At 28.0% G+C, this 17,210-nt stretch overlaps 2 protein-coding genes across 2 annotated transcripts; both read right to left on the reverse strand.

Moving 5' to 3' along the window:
- Positions 1-247: 247 nt before the first annotated feature.
- Positions 248-1,400, reverse strand: LOC114930300 (serpin B5-like). Its single transcript, XM_085480362.1, has 2 exons — positions 1,259-1,400; positions 248-825 (listed from the first exon to the last, which is right to left on the reverse strand). The coding sequence occupies exons 1-2, from the start codon at positions 1,398-1,400 to the stop codon at positions 248-250; spliced, it is 720 nt and encodes a 239-aa protein (XP_085336488.1).
- Positions 1,401-8,645: 7,245 nt separating this feature from the next.
- Positions 8,646-14,642, reverse strand: LOC114935411 (uncharacterized). The gene is made up of 4 exons (XM_085480363.1): positions 14,600-14,642; positions 9,688-9,944; positions 9,112-9,433; positions 8,646-8,770 (listed from the first exon to the last, which is right to left on the reverse strand). The coding sequence occupies exons 1-4, from the start codon at positions 14,625-14,627 to the stop codon at positions 8,646-8,648; spliced, it is 732 nt and encodes a 243-aa protein (XP_085336489.1). The 5' UTR covers positions 14,628-14,642.
- Between the last annotated feature and the right edge of the window lie 2,568 nt (positions 14,643-17,210).

Consider the following 17,210-nt stretch of genomic DNA (forward strand, 5'->3'; position numbering starts at 1 on the left):
TAAGCGATCTTCACAGTCTACATTTTTAAATAAATAAAATGTATATACGAAAATTTAATAACAATTGCCTAAATATTTCCAAATAATACGCTGTAAAGTTTTTCCAATAGAAAATTCTCGAAAATCATATTTTTCAACGCTTCAAAACTGGCTTCCCTTAAATTTGTTATCATAATTATGAAGACTTTCCAATAAACTCCTAAAATGAGCAGTTCGTTTGATAGGATTTGTATCCTGTCAACCCAATTCAAGAAACGGTCTTGTCAACTTTATTAAAGACGCCGATATAGAGAATATCTGCGTTCATTTTATCGTAAATTAACCAAAGAAATGGATAATTAATATTCACGTCGATTATAATGTCGTTCGAACAGGGTTCCTGTCCGCTGATCACGGTTACTGCAGCCGCCTTGACGTCCTCCTGCGTGACCTTGACACGAGCACGGTGCACGGCATTGCCGAAGTGCACGCTTTGATCGTCTTCCACGAAGATGTGGTCCAAAGGAATTGCGTCGGGCGTCAATAATTGCTCAACGCGTAATTCCCGCAACAGTGCACGCATATCCAGATACTTTTCAATTTCGAAGGTCGGCGGAATAACGATAGACAGTGGTTTATCTCTTTTTGCACAAGACAGTAATTTCTGAAGTATATCCATTCCCTCGCTTGTTGACAATCTTTCAATCAAGCTAGAAAGGCCAGTGCTCATATCTGTTTTAACCGTGTTGTTTGTGCTTGTTGAAGAAGGTATCAACATATACAGCGACGTATAATGTTCCTTGATGATTAACTCCTTTACGTCCACCTGCAATTCATCACTGGAAACTAAAAAGAACATCCATATATTATTTTACATTTTAAAGAATTAGAAATTATTTGCGTAAACATATATCATGCCTTAGTTATAAAGAAGTGTAAAAAAAATAAATGGCAATATAATGCGATAAATAAATTAATTTATTCTTAACATATTTAAACACTTATTAACAATATTTATACTTAAAATCAATGCATAATTTTTATTTGGGCCTTTTATAAAGAAATAAGTAATAAGATGATGAATTATACTTTGTTTAAGATTAATTTTCATAATTTACTAAATTTTCTAAAATTTACCGACATGTAAAAAGCTATGTAAGATATTGCAAAAAATATATATACTCACATGTTTTAAAATTTAAATAAGAAGAAGTCGATTGAGAGACGATTAGATTTCGACCATGGAAATAAAATGCGTTTGCCAAAAAAATATCCATACCTTCTGTTTTTACTTTCAAGTTCACCAATTTACGAAAGAAACTCTTTAGCAGCAATTGCAAAGATTCATTGAGCTCTCTATTTGTATCCTGAATATTATTATTGCTTTTAAATCCGAATCCAGCATTGCACAGTCGTCTCATTGTTTTAAAGTCTTTACAAAGTTTTTTGTTTTAAAAATATACATTGATTTTGAATTACATAATGATAAGGCATATAAGAGGTAGCATCCTAGAACATTAAAGAAATTGTTTAGGAGACCCGTATTTATTCTTAAATATAAAATTTGTATCACTTTCTTAAAATGTTTGTTTCACATGTTTATTTAAATAAACTAAATCCTTATATCATATTTTAAAATTGCATCAATTCACTTCATTCAAATTAGTCTACATAGAAAAGAGTCACAATTTAATATTTCGACATTTTATTATAATATTTTTGACTAATATTATTATTGAAATGGGCGTCAAAACTATTTACCTTATAGCGAGCAGGCCGGTTTGCGGGGTATTTATCAAAATTAATAATTTTTAGCAACTCAAACTTCGAAACATTCGGTAAATAAAGAATATCTCTTAAACGCTGTTCCATTTCACCACTTGAAATCATATAAGCAGAGTAAAGTCCGTGATATATCTTATATGGACTAAAACAAAATTTTCCTTTGGCTTGATCGACGCATATTTATGCAGACTTGTCACCCGCAAACTTGAACATCGCGTCTGATATTACAGAATCTGACGAATAAAAAAAAATATAAAGAAAGACCAAAAGAAATTTATAGATGGGATATGTTAGAATTAACAATGATGATCAAATTACAAATGTTGTAATAATAAATAAGTTATAACAATTTACAAAATTTGTAATTAAATAAATGAAAATACAGAGTACGTAACGTCTTCAAATCTTTTCGTCACTTTTTTGCATGTCTATAAACAGAAATTTTTAACATCTAAAAATTTAACATTAAATTCGTAATACGATAAATAAAAAGTATGCGTACATAGAATGATAATCGAAAAAGAGTTAGTTTTGAGGGGTAAATGTATTCTTACATATTTATGTTTACTAATATGTCCATAATTAAAACTATACAAATTATATTAATTAACAAACTCGTTGAAAAGTTTGTTGATTATATTTCCAGAAATTAAAATATACACAAAATTCGAAATTGGTCAATAATTATAATTATTGACATTTATAAACATCAGACATTTATTCAATATAAATTTAATCATCTGCGTAGTGAAAAAGTTGTACCTTAATATTGAAACTTATTAAGTGTATATTGTGTAATTTTGAAAACCATTCGCTAAAATACGTTATTAATACCGAGGTATTTAGAAATTTGTAATGTTCGCGATTCTACTCAAATAAAAAAATCGCGAGATTTGCTATATGTATATATGTTATCATATCATATCAAGGCACTTTGATGAAATCAACTCGTATCGTAATCCTCCGGAGTTATAAATTTGCGAGCATTCTCATATCTTTAAATCCCGTTTTAAATTCACAAACTAATTTTTTAATTACTTATGACATTGTATTGCCGATTATTAAAAAATTAAAAAAAGTATAAAATTGCCCATATGGTGCAGCTTAGAACAAAGTAATAATAAATTTTTATTATTTTAATTTCAGACAAATTGGATACCATATATGAAATTACTCGTCAATTTGCAATTTTGACAGGGAAAAAATTTCTCAAAAGCGATCTTCACAGTCCACATGTTTAAATAAAATAAATTGTATTTACGAAAAATTAATAACAATCGCCTAAGAATTTCCATATAATATTCGCTGTAAAGTTTTAAAAAAAAGTTCTCCAAATCAATCATATTTTTGAGAGCCTTCGAAACTGGCTTCCTTAAATTTGTTATCATAAATATGAAGACTCCTTCTAACCTACAAGTCTAAACGAGAAGTCGTTGATGAGTCGATTGTACCTGTCATTGTCTTCAGGATACGGACATGTGGACTCATTAAAACGCCGATATAAAGAATATTGCGTTTCATTGTGTCGGAAAAACCCAAAGAATGGATTCTTGAAATCCATGTCGGTTATAATATCGTTCGAACAAAGTTTATGTCCGCCTAATCACGGTTACATGCAGCGCTGAAGTCTTATGCGTGGACTTGACCGGCACGATGCACGGAATTGCCGAAGTGCGCGCTTTGATCAATTTTCACGAAGGTGTTGTCCAAAGGAATCGCTCGGGCGTCAATAATCGTTCGGACGCCTAATTTGGCAACAGAGGGGCATATTCACATTATTTGCGCTGCGAAGGTTGATCGAGTAGCGAAAGCAGAAAAAAAATGGTTCAAGGGTTCTACACGAGGGACAATAATTCCCGTAGTATATCATTCCCTCGTTAGTTGACAATTTTTAATTCAGCATAGAAAGGTTAGTGTGCTCGTATTAGTTTAACTTCTGTTTGTTGTTGATGAAAAGGTATCAACAGGTACAAGCGCGTGAAATGTTCTTTGATATTTAATTCCTTACGTCCACCTGAATTCATCACTGGAAAATAAAAAGAACATCCATAGTATTTTACATTATAAAAGAAGAATTAGATTATTTGCGTAAAATATATATTATGACTTAATTATAAAGAAGGAAATAAAATAAATGGCAATAAAAACGCGATAAATAAATTAATTTATTCTTACATTCAAACATTTCTACCCAATTTTCCGACTTACAATCAATACATAATTTTTTGTGGGCCTTTTATCAAGAAATAAGTAACCAAAGTTGTCTATTGATCACATTCAATCAACGATTCGTCATAATAGCTGCCATTATCGAAAATTATATATCTATATCTCTCGTTATATTTAAACACTATTATAAATACAAAGGCATGTTTGTTTTGTCAATGGAAAAAATACCGACTTATTTAACATTTAATATAGTTTTAGTCATCAGTTGTCGACACAAGAGCAAAGCGGTGTATTTTATCATATAAATTAAATCGACGAATTATATATTGTCACAATTTATTTTAATAATTTATTAAATTTTTTAAAATTTTAAAACTATAAAAGATATGTAAGATTGTGTGAAATAAATAATAATATGGTATTAATATATATGCTACTGTTTTAATCTTCAGATAAGAAGGAGTGATCGACTTGGTGCATCAGTCGATCCCACTTGGTGATTGAGAAACGATTTGATTTCGACCTGTAAAATTATGTATGCTTGCCAAAAAAAATATCCATATCTTCTGTTTGTACTTTCAAGTTCACCGTTTGGAAAGTGATCTTTATCAAAGATTGACCAAAAATTTCATTGAGCTCTCTATTTGTATCGTGGTTTAGTGCTGATTATAGATTTTATTTCCAATATTGTACAGTTATTCTTAGTTTTTTTTTTTTTTTTTTTGATGTCTCCAGGCAATTTTTTTGTTAAAAAATATACATTGGATTTTTCATTACGTAATGATAAGGATATAAAAGGTAGAATCCTAGAACATTAAAGAAAAGGTTTAAAAGATCTTTATCATTCTTAAATATAGGATTTAGTCAGTTTTTTCAATGTTTGTTTCACATGTTTATGCACAGATCATTATACCCTATTTTTAAAATTGGCATTCAATTTACTTTATTAAAGTCGTCTATATAAAAAAGAATCAAAAGTAATATTTGCGTAAGCAAGATCTTGGGATTTTATTAAAAAAATTTATTTAAAAGTTTGCTCAATGCATGTATATAAAGATAGGGGACTGTATCGTTGTAAAATACCAAATATAATATTAGCTATTGCACTAAGAGACCCGCGACAATCACTAAATTAAGCTTTACCTCCCTTTCCCTTACTCGCTCTAACATTGATGTAGACGAGAGAAAATGTTATAAAAAATACGTATATAAAATTACCAAAGATTCGAAATCTCATTTCGTTTACACATTTATATTTTTTTTTACTTTAGCGTCCCGTACTGCTTAATATACATCACCTTATTTAGCACCGTGTAAAGTTCCCTATATTGATACCGATCTTTAAGTGTCTTTTATACAATATAAATTGAATTTTGACATGTATTACCCCCCCTATATATTCTGACTAATACTTCACATATTGAAAACGGGCGTCAAAACTATTTCACCTTAGTTTTCAGGCCGCCACCTCCGCGGGTTATTAAAATTAATGATATTCCTTAACTCATTTTTACGAGACTCGCCGGTAAATAAAGAATTTCTTTTAAACGCTGTTCCATTTCACCACTGGAATCGGTAAGCGAGTAAAGTCAGTGATAATGTCTATGGACTAAAAACAATAATATTTCTCGGCTTGATCGTAGCATTTTATGAAGACTTGTCAACGCAAACTTGAAACGCGCCTCCGACACTGAGTTTTTGGCAAATGAAAAGAAAGGAATTAAGTAAGATCACGCAAAATAAAAAATCGAATTATTTAGAACTAAAAAAATGATGAATAAATACAAAATTGAAATTAATAATAAGTTACAATGTTTGTAAGTAAATAAAGTAAATGCAGAGTATAATCTTCAAACTATTTACAACATTGATTTGCATGTCGAAAAATAAATTTTGACGATATAAGAAATAATGATAAATTTAGATACGATAAAATAACTATACGTATAAGACTAATTGAAAAAATAATAGTTTCTAACTGTATTCTTAAATATCTAATGTTTACAAACATATGTCACAGTCCAACTTGCGAAATATTAAGGAACTTCCGAACGTATGTTATTATATTTCCAGTATTAACAATAAACGAAAATGTGCAAGCGCGTCAGTTATTCATGAAATTTAAGGAAAAATAATATTTAACAATTGGACGGAAAATTATATTTTGCAATAATTTTTAATATGTCTAAAATGATAGTATTTATTCAACTCTAATTTCAGTCGCGCAACCAAGGAAAGTTATATCTTAAATGATGAACTTATTTGTATCTATACGAGATAACTATTCGCTAAAATACATTTATACACGATAAACTTCGGAAAAAAGTATAATGTACGCAATCTATATTTGAATTATTAATCGCGAAACTTGCATATACAAGAATCACTATACATCGAAAATATACTAAATTACAATAGAATCATATTTTAAAATATATAATAATAACATGAAAAAAATATTACCAATTTGTGTATATCTTTATTACTGTTCGCATTAAATGGATTAAATATAATTAACTTCACCAATTTTCTTCTTAGATTTTTCTGCTCCATTTTAGGCTATCAGTAAACAAAAACCTTGTCAAAACTGCTTCGGTTGCTTGGTGTCGCTATCAGTAACGCTGCTTTATAGATTTATATTATTTGACGCACGCGTAAATTTATTCATTAATTATGCGCGGAAAAATCAAATCGTTTTAACAAACCGCATTATAACAAAACACACTCTTCTTAGATAGGTAATACCCACAAAGGACATTTAAAACAATCATTTAATATTAATGCCAAATTTGCAAGTTATTTAAAATTATAGTATATAACACATTCGTTATCTCACAAGTCGGGATACAAATACCAAATAAAGAAATAGATCTATGCAATATATATAATATATACATAATGTATATATATGGGATGTCAAATACGAAAAGAGTTCGAAATTTATTGTTCTGAATAATGTTGTAGATTTAGGAAGAAAAAATATAGATCAATTTAAAATAACAGATGTAAATATTATCGAAATATAACATATAATTCGGAAATATACAGTTTTATATTAGAATATAATTAACATAATTGAGATTTGACATATTTATAAAATGATAAAAAAATACTGGCAATATTTCTCTAAATTTACGCTAGCAACATTTAAAAAAAAAAATTTTTTGTACAACTTTTGTAAGTACATATTTACTACACATTGTATAATATATTTAAGTAAATTTTGACAGAAAGATATTTTTTGGCGTTCAAAGGTTTCTTTACTATAAAATTTGAAAGAAATCTTCAATGATGGAAACATTTATGATAAAAACTTTAAAACATAAATGTATACGCGTATATACGTTACTATCACTTAAATATATATATTGGTATTTATATACTAGTAGTATGATACATATTTTGATTTGTATTTTATGAGTTGAAATTAATCATAAAATTATATTGGGCGGATGAAATGTTTTTCCAAATGTAACTATAATCGACAAAAAAAAAGACTTGAAATTATAAAATTAAAGTTAAAATAATTACATTTTACCAACTAAATTCTGTTACCCGCCACTTACAAAAAGCTATCCGATTGTGTACTTGATTTAAGAGCAGTACGGTAAAAGCTAAAAAGGTATATTTAATAATTTTCTTAGCAAAACAAGCTAGCGGATAATTTAAAATTTTAAGCAATTATTAGTTACTTACATATATATAAAAATTGTGTTCTGCAATGTACTGTCTGTAAAAGGTGCTTTATAAAAACAAACTCGTATATCCCATAATCAGGGTTTTAAATTGAGATCTCATATCTTTAAACACCCGTTTAAATTATAAAACCAATTTTTAATATCTTAGATATTGTATTGCCAATATCTAATAAATAAAAAATGGTAATAAATTGACAATATGGGGCACAGCTTATAACAAAACGCATAATAACTTTTTCGTATTTTAATTCAGATAAAATTTGGATGATATGAATTACTCGTCAATTTGCAATTTCCGACGGCAAAAAGATTCCTCAAAGGCAATCTACACAGTCTACATTTTTAATAAAAAATGTTGTACTAAAAAATTTAATAACAATTGCCTAAATGTTGCAAATAACTACGCTTTCGTGTAGTTTTCCAAAAAAAATTCTCACAAAATCATATTTTTAAAACTTCAAAAATGGCTTCCCTTAACATTGATCATATTATGAAGACTTTCCAATAACCCTCCTAGCATGCACAGTTCGTTTGCTAGACATTTGTATCTGTCAACCCAATAATTAAGAAACGGCTTGCCACTCATTAAAGACCGCCGATATAGAGAATATTCTGCGTTCATTTTATCGTAAATTAACCAAAGAATGGATATCGGTATTCACGTGGTTATAACGTCGTTCGAACAAGGTTCTTGTCCGCTGATCACGGTTACTGCAGCCGCCTTGACGTCCCCCTTTGCGTGACCTTGACACGAGCACGGTGCACGGCATTGCCGAAGTGCACGCTTTGATCGTCTTCCACGAAGATGTGGTCCAAAGGAATGCGTCGGGCGTCAATAATTGCTCAACGCCTATTCCCGCAACAGTGCACGCATATCCAGATTTTTCAATTTCGAAGGTCGGCGGAAAACGATAGACAGTGGTTTATCTCTTTTTGCACAAGACAATAATTTCTGAAGTATATCCATTCCCTCGCTTGTTGACAATCTTTCAATCAAGCTAGAAAGGCCAGTGCTCATATCTGTTTTATAAAACCGTGTTGTTTGTGCTTGTTGAAGAAGGTATCAACATATACAAGCGACGTATAATGTTCCTTGATGATTAACTCCTTTACGTCCACCTGCAATTCATCACTGGAAACTAAAAAGAACATCCATATGTTATTTTACATTTTAAAGAATTAGAAATTATTTGCGTAAACATATATCATGCCTTAGTTATAAAGAAATGTAAAAAAAAATAAATGGCAATATAATGCGATAAATAAATTAATTTATTCTTAACATATTTAAACACTTATTAACAATATTTATACTTAAAATCAATGCATAATTTTTATTTGGGCCTTTTATAAAGAAATAAGTAATAAGATGATGAATTATACTTTGTTTAAGATTAATTTTCATAATTTACTAAATTTTCTAAAATTTAACAACATGTAAAAAGCTATGTAAGATAGTGCAAAAAATATATATGCTCACATGTTTTAAAATTCAGATAAGAAGAAGTCGATTGAGAGACGATTAGATTTCGACCATGGAAATGAAATACGTTTGCCAAAAAAATATCCATATCTTCTGTTTTTACTTTTAAGTTCATTAATTTACGAAGGAAATTCTTTAGCAAAGGTTGCAGAGATTCATTGAACTCTCTATTTGTATCCTGGATATTATTATTTCTTTTAGATCGGAATCCAGCATTGTACAGTCGTCTCAGTGTTTTTAAGTCTTTACAAAGTTTTTTGTTTAAAAATATACATTGATTTTGAATTACATAATGGTAAGGCATATAAGAAGTAGCATTCTAGAACATTAAAAAAAATGTTTAAACAATCTCTATTCATTCTTAAATATAAGATTTATATCACTTTCTTAAAATGTTTGTTTCACATGTTTATTTACATAAACTGAATCTTTGTATCATATTATAAAATTGCATCAATTTACTTCATTCAAATTAGTCTACATAAAAATAAGTCACAATTTAATATTTTGACATTTTTTATTATAATATTTTTGATTAATATTATTATTGAAATAAACGTCAAAATTATTTACCTTATAGCGTACAGGTCGGTGTCCGGGGTATTTATCAAAATTAATAATTTTCAGCAACTCATACTTCGAAACATTTCGTAAATAAAGAATATCTCTTAAACGCTGTTCCATTTCACCACTTGAAATCATATAAGCAGAATAAAGTCCGTGATATATATTATATGGACTAAAAACAAAATCTTCCTTTGGCTTGATCGACGCATATTTATGCAGACTTGTCACCGCGAACTTGAACATCGCCTCTGATATTACAGAATCTGGCAAATAAAAAAGAATATAAATAAAGATCAAGAGAAATTGATAAAAAAGATACGTTAAAATTAACAATGATGATTAAATTACAATTGTTGAAATTAATAAATAAGTTATAACAATTTACAAAATTTGTAATTAAATAAATGAAAATACAGTGTACGTAACGTCTTCAAATCTTTTCGTCATTTTTTTGCATGTCTACAAACAAAAATTTTTAACATCTAAACAATTTAACACTAAATTTGAAATACGATAAAATAAGAAGTATGCGTACATAGAATGATAATCGAAAAGGAAATAGCTTTGAGAAATAAATGTACTCTTACATATCTTATGTTTACTAATATGTCCATAATCAAACTATACAAATTATATTAATTAACGAACTCGTTGAAAAGTATGTTGATTATATTTCCAAAAATTAAAATATACACAAAATTTGAAATTGGTCAATAATTATTAATATCTATAAACATCTGATATTTATTCAAATATAAATTTAATCATCTGCGTGGTGAAAATGTTGTACCTTAATATTAAACTTATTACGTGTATATTGTTAAATTCTGAAACCATTCGCTAAAATACATTATTACCGACCGATCTAGAAATGTGTAATGTACGCGATTCTACTTGAATCAGATATTCGCAAGATTTGCTGTATGTATAATAGTCATTATTGCATCGTATAATATTAAATAATCTCTAAAAACTCACCTTTAAAAAAAGGTAAAAAAAGGCGACCAGTTAAGGGCACGCCATTAACAAAAATTATCCATTGCAAACCCATGTAGAATCCTATCCTATTGCAAACCCATGTAGAATCCTATGAAAAATTAATCATTGCAAACCCATGTAGAATCCTAGGCAAAATTAACCATTGCAAACCCATGTAGAATCGTACCCATTGCAAACCTATGTAGAATCCTATGAAAAATTAACCATTGCAAACTCATGTAGAATCCTATGAAAAATTAACCATTGCAAACCCATGTAGAATTGTATTAAAAATTATCCATTGCAAACTTATGTAGAATCCTACATTGCAAACCCATGTACAATAGAATTGTATGAAAAATTATCGATTATAAACCCATGTACAATCGTAACAAAAGTAATGAAATAAAAAAAAATTGCGCCAAGTGAAAGTAGAAACTTGTACCAGTGGAAAATTAAAGTTGCAGACATATATAGAGTCGTATAATGAATCAGTAAAAATTTAAATTTGCAAATGTAGAATCGTACCATAAAAAAACTTATCTTTTAAAAAAAAAGATAAACAAGATGCCAAGTCCATGCGCCATGTGAAAAAGAAATAAAAAAATTTTAGTTAAAAAAGCTGGGCGCGCTGCTAAGTTTCAAAATTACAATGCACCTTAAAGTAACATTAATTAATTTAAACACAAAACATATTTTAACTGTAATGAGTTTAAAAGAAACAATTTAATTTTAATATTGTTAGAATATTATTTAGCAGCGCTCCCAGTTTTTTTAACTAAAATTTTTTTATTTCTTTTTCACATGGCGCATGGACTTGGCATCTTGTTTATCTTTTTTTTTAAAAGATAAGTTTTTTTATGGTACGATTCTACATTTGCAAATTTAAATTTTTACTGATTCATTATACGACTCTATATATGTCTGCAACTTTAATTTTCCACTGGTACAAGTTTCTACTTTCACTTGGCGCAATTTTTTTTTTATTTCATTACTTTTGTTACGATTGTACATGGGTTTATAATCGATAATTTTTCATACAATTCTATTGTACATGGGTTTGCAATGTAGGATTCTACATAAGTTTGCAATGGATAATTTTTAATACAATTCTACATGGGTTTGCAATGGTTAATTTTTCATAGGATTCTACATGAGTTTGCAATGGTTAATTTTTCATAGGATTCTACATAGGTTTGCAATGGGTACGATTCTACATGGGTTTGCAATGGTTAATTTTGCCTAGGATTCTACATGGGTTTGCAATGATTAATTTTTCATAGGATTCTACATGGGTTTGCAATAGGATAGGATTCTACATGGGTTTGCAATGGATAATTTTTGTTAATGGCGTGCCCTTAACTGGTCGCCTTTTTTTACCTTTTTTTAAAGGTGAGTTTTTAGAGATTATATCATTCATTTTTGTATATTTTTATGACCGGAATAGAACAATTATTAAACATGTTTATCTAAACTTCTTTGCTTAAAATGATGTGTACAATCATATCCTAGAATCCTGATCATTCCTCCTAAAGCACCCTATTTATATAAATTTACCCATATGTGTGTGTGTGTGTGTGTGTGTGTGTGTGTACTAATGTCGAGCATTTTTTATACATTTTCTATTAAATTTAGATAAAAGTTGCAGGATTTCGAAAAAGAAAAAGTTGACACAGACTTTTTCCTAAACGGCGATTTTCAAGGTTATTTAAAAGTCACTTATATTTTCAAAATAGAATTACCTTAATTTTTCTCATATAAATCGATTCCTCGCAATATTTACTATAAAAAGTTGTAAAGGTATAATTTTATGTATCTACATAATCTTACATAAACTTCGAAATATTACAAATATTTTATTTTATGAAATATTTCAGTTTATGTAAAATTATGTTAACTATCTTTTAAATTATTCACTTTTAGCCATCTTACCCTTACAACCTTTTATAGTGAATATTGCAACAAATTGGTTTATATATATAATATATATATAACATCAGTTATTATTAATTGATGTTTACATTTATTTTTAGACTTACTAGAGCTCAAATGCTCCACATTTTTTGCAAAAACTGTTTATTCTACAGATTTCAAATATGCTTTTAAATGATGATTGAATATTTCCTTTTTTTAATTATTTTTATTATTATTTTTCAATCTCAATCAACTTTTATAACTTTATGCCAGCACGATACAAATACATGTATGTCTTTATTATTGTATCAACTCTTGTCTTTTCCATGTAACCATGTCTTCATAGTTTGAATTATCCCTTCATCTTCTCAATCTTTCGCAGAGATTTAATTAATTAAATACACTTCACACGAAATAAAGTTTGCTGGAAGATATACAGCAAACGATAACTGTAAAAACATGATTACGTGGAAAGAACAAGAGTTGGTACAGTAAAGGCAAGTAAGTAAGTACATGTAATGTATCGTATTGGCATAACGCTATATCCGCGGAGCAGATAATGTGGCTGTATAGGTAGTCTGCAGTGCAGCTAATGTGGACGTAGATGTTGATTGAGATAATTGTCTAATATAAAATAGAATTTCAAAATTTAGTTTTAAAAAGCTGTTGCATATATAAATAAAGTTTATTTTTTCTAAATTTGGAATATGTTTAATTAATTAATTTTTTAAGTCTATGTTTAATAAATTTTTTAAGTCTGTATTCAATAATTTTATTCATTTGATAAATACATGTATGTCTTATTTTGATATGTTTAATATAATTAGAAATTCATTATTAATTAGATATGTAAACTATAAATTCATATATAATATTGATAATATATGTGAATATTTAAATTTTTATCTTCTCCTTCCTCTCCTTCAATCTCTTTAATATCAATATGTGTATGTGTGTACACGCGCGCACATTTGTACGTATTTATTTAATTATTGGATAGTTGAGAGTACTTAATTGATAAAAAATTATGACAATAATAATCCTTGTTTTTTTTTCTTATTATTTACTCAGATTTTTTGTCTATCTTATAAGATAAACACTTTAGAGATTGAATATTTCAAGTAAACTAATTGTAAGTAAATTTCACATTAATGCATATAGATGTTTAATCATGAATGTACTAAATAAGTACACAAGACGAACAGTGAGTGAGTGAGTGAGAATGAGAGAGTGTGTGTGTGTGCGTGTGTGTGTGAGAAAGAGAGAGAGAGAGAGTTAGCCAACATAACCCCGCACGCTGCCGATCATGAATGTACTAAATAAGTACACAAGACGAACAGTGAGTGAGTGAGTGAGAATGAGAGAGTGTGTGTGTGTGTGCGTGTGTGTGTGAGAAAGAGAGAGAGAGAGAGAGAGAGAGAGAGAGAGAGAGAGTTAGCCAACATAACCCCGCACGCTGCCGATATGGCGGAGCGCACTATCGCCATCTGTTGTTAAACGTGCGAGATGGACAAAATTACCATCTACATGCATCTTGCATGTGTTGTGTACGTGTGATATATGTGTGCGCATGTGTTGTATACGTGTGAATACGTGTAGCACGATACTACTATGTATGCGTGGTCGATGATGATAATGATGATGATAATGATGATGATAATGATGATAATGATGACGGGGACGTTTCTTACTAGAAATTTTTCATATTTCGACTTTGCATTTATATATCTCTGCTTACAATCACGTAGAGCAGAAATAAAGACACTTTCTATTATATAATTCGAACTCAATCTATCGATTAAGTCTAGTATAAACTCGATTGCTTCAGCCATTATTGAGGATTCGAAATATTATAAAGACTCAAATGTCCGACTCGCGTTAAGATACACGGTGTCTCCGCTACGCCCTTAACTGGTCGCGAGACACTACCGTGTCTCTTGATTACTCAATAATAATTGTAAAAAATAATAATAATATCACGAAGAAAGTATTAGCACTGTATATATTAATTATTTTATTGACTTACTAACTAATTCCCCAGTTTCTTGTTCCATTTTAAGCTATACTGTTAGCAAAACTGTGGCGAAACTTGCTTTGTCTGTTTGTGCTTCAATATCATATGTAGCCACAGCTTTTATATATTTATATTATGTCGCGCACGCGTCCTGAAAAGTCTAATCGTTTTTAGCTCTTTAGAATTATTACATATACACACGAATACAAATACATTCCTTTGTGGAAATAAAACACATAATCGAAATATTAAAACATATCTTTCAATTCAATGTCAAAATTTGTACTTTATTTATAATTTTATCAGTATTTCGTTATCTCATACATCGTGGTACAATTATAAATATCCAAAGAAGTAAATATATATGGTGACTATCAAATAAGAAGAAATCAAAATTTATTGGTTCTGAATAATGTTGTAGCTTAGAAAAAAAAAATATAGATCAATTTAATAAAACTGATGTAACATATTATCGGAAAATATGAAGTATAATTCGAAAAATCTACAGCAATATTATAATAAAATTAAAATAAATTGAGATAATCACATATTAAAAATAGTGAAAATATTTGCAACATTTTCACGAATTTACGATAACACATTTAATATTTATAAAAATGTTGTAAGTCACATATATAATATTTTTCTATAATATATTTAATGTTAAATTTTGACAGAGAATTATTTTTTGGCGTTCAAATGTTTTTTTTCAATAATTTAATAGAAATAATTCAATGAATTAAGTTTATGATAACATTTTGAAAAAAGTAATTCAATGATTTGCAATTTTGATAAAAGTTTTATACATAAATGTATACGCGTATATACGTACATGTTCACATAATATGTGTATTATACACATATTAGTATTTATATACATATGTATACATATATTTGATTGTGTTCTTTTATAGATCCAAAGTTCTAACATAAAATTAATCATAGAATATATCAAGCAATATAATGCGAATTAACTGAAATCGACAAAAATTTACTTTAAACTTTAAAACTTTATACATAAATGTATACGCGTATATACATAAAATACATATATCATATAAATATATGCATTAGTATTTACATACATATGTATACATATATTTGCTTGTGTTATTTCATCGGTTTAACATAAATTAATCATAGAATTATATCGAGCTGATATAATGCAAAGTACCTGAAATCGACAAATAAATTGACTTAAAATTATAAACTAAAATAGTAAGTACATATTCCACTAACTACAAATCTGTTATTCAATCGCCATTTCAAAAAATAATCCGATTTGTGTACTTCTAAATTTAAAAGAAGCTAAAAAGAGTATCATTTAACAATTTTTTTTAGTAGAGAAGATCATTGCAAAATTTAAGCAATTATTAATTATTTACATATCTATATAAATGTTCTGCAATGTATGGTCCTGTAAAAGGCGCTTATAAAAATCAACTCGTATCTTAATCACAGTTGTAAATTTGCGAGCATTTTCATATATCTAAATTGAATTTTAAATTAAACTATCAATTTTTTATTCTTTAATATATTGTATTGTGATAACAAATAAAATAAGAAAAAGTATAAGTTTTACAATATAAAGTCTACATTTTTAAATAAAAAATGTTCTTACAAAAATTTAATAAGAAAAACCTAAATATCTCCAAAAATACGTGTTAAGTTTTTCCAATAAAAATTCTCGAACTCATATTTTTTAAATATTCAAAACTGGCAATTAAAATGATGAATAATTACAAATGTTGAAATTAATTAATGAATTATAACAATTAACATCGTTTTGTATTAAATAAATGTAAATGCCAGAGTATAATGTCTTCAAATATTTTCGACACTTATTTTGCATGTCTATAAAAAAAGTTTTCACGCTATCTAAGAAATTAATTATAAACTCGAGATACGATAAAATAAATATACGTATAAACAAGAATCGAAAAAATAATAGTTTCGTAAATGTATTCTTACATATCTAATGTTTACTAACATATGTAAACAGTCAAACTTTACTAAGTGTAACAAACTTCTGAAACAGTATGTTGATTATATTTTCAGCAATTAAAAAACGAAAAATTCGAAATTGTAGTTGTTATTCGTGAAATTCTACTAGAAATATTTAATATTTAACAACTTGGAAAAAATTATATTTTGCAATAATTTTAATATGTCTAAAATGATAGTATTTATTCAAATATACTTTCAGTCGTCAACAAAGTAAAAGTTATATCTTAATAATAATAAAAATATTTTAAGTCAGCTCTTTAATTTTTAAACACAATATTCCTCTCGACTAAAGAGCCAAACGCGATGTTATTGCGACAGATTCGCGTCATATCATAGATTCTATCTTACGTGTAACTACTTTTTATCTATATGGCGTAAACTATTGCTAAAATACATTCTTCATACCGATAGACCTTCGAAAAAAAATATAAGTACGCAACTATATTTGAATCAATTAATCGCGAAATTGCTATATATAGAATCACTATACATCGAAATATATAAATTACCATAGAATAATATTTTTAAATATTAATAATAACATGAAAAAACTATGACCATATTGTGTATACTTTATTACCTGTTCGTTAATAGGATAAATTAAAAAATTAACTCA

Source organism: Nylanderia fulva, unplaced genomic scaffold (genome assembly GCF_048542155.1).
Source record: "Nylanderia fulva isolate GAGA-0341 unplaced genomic scaffold, ASM4854215v1 Scaffold145, whole genome shotgun sequence".
NCBI classification, from domain to species: domain Eukaryota; kingdom Metazoa; phylum Arthropoda; class Insecta; order Hymenoptera; family Formicidae; genus Nylanderia; species Nylanderia fulva.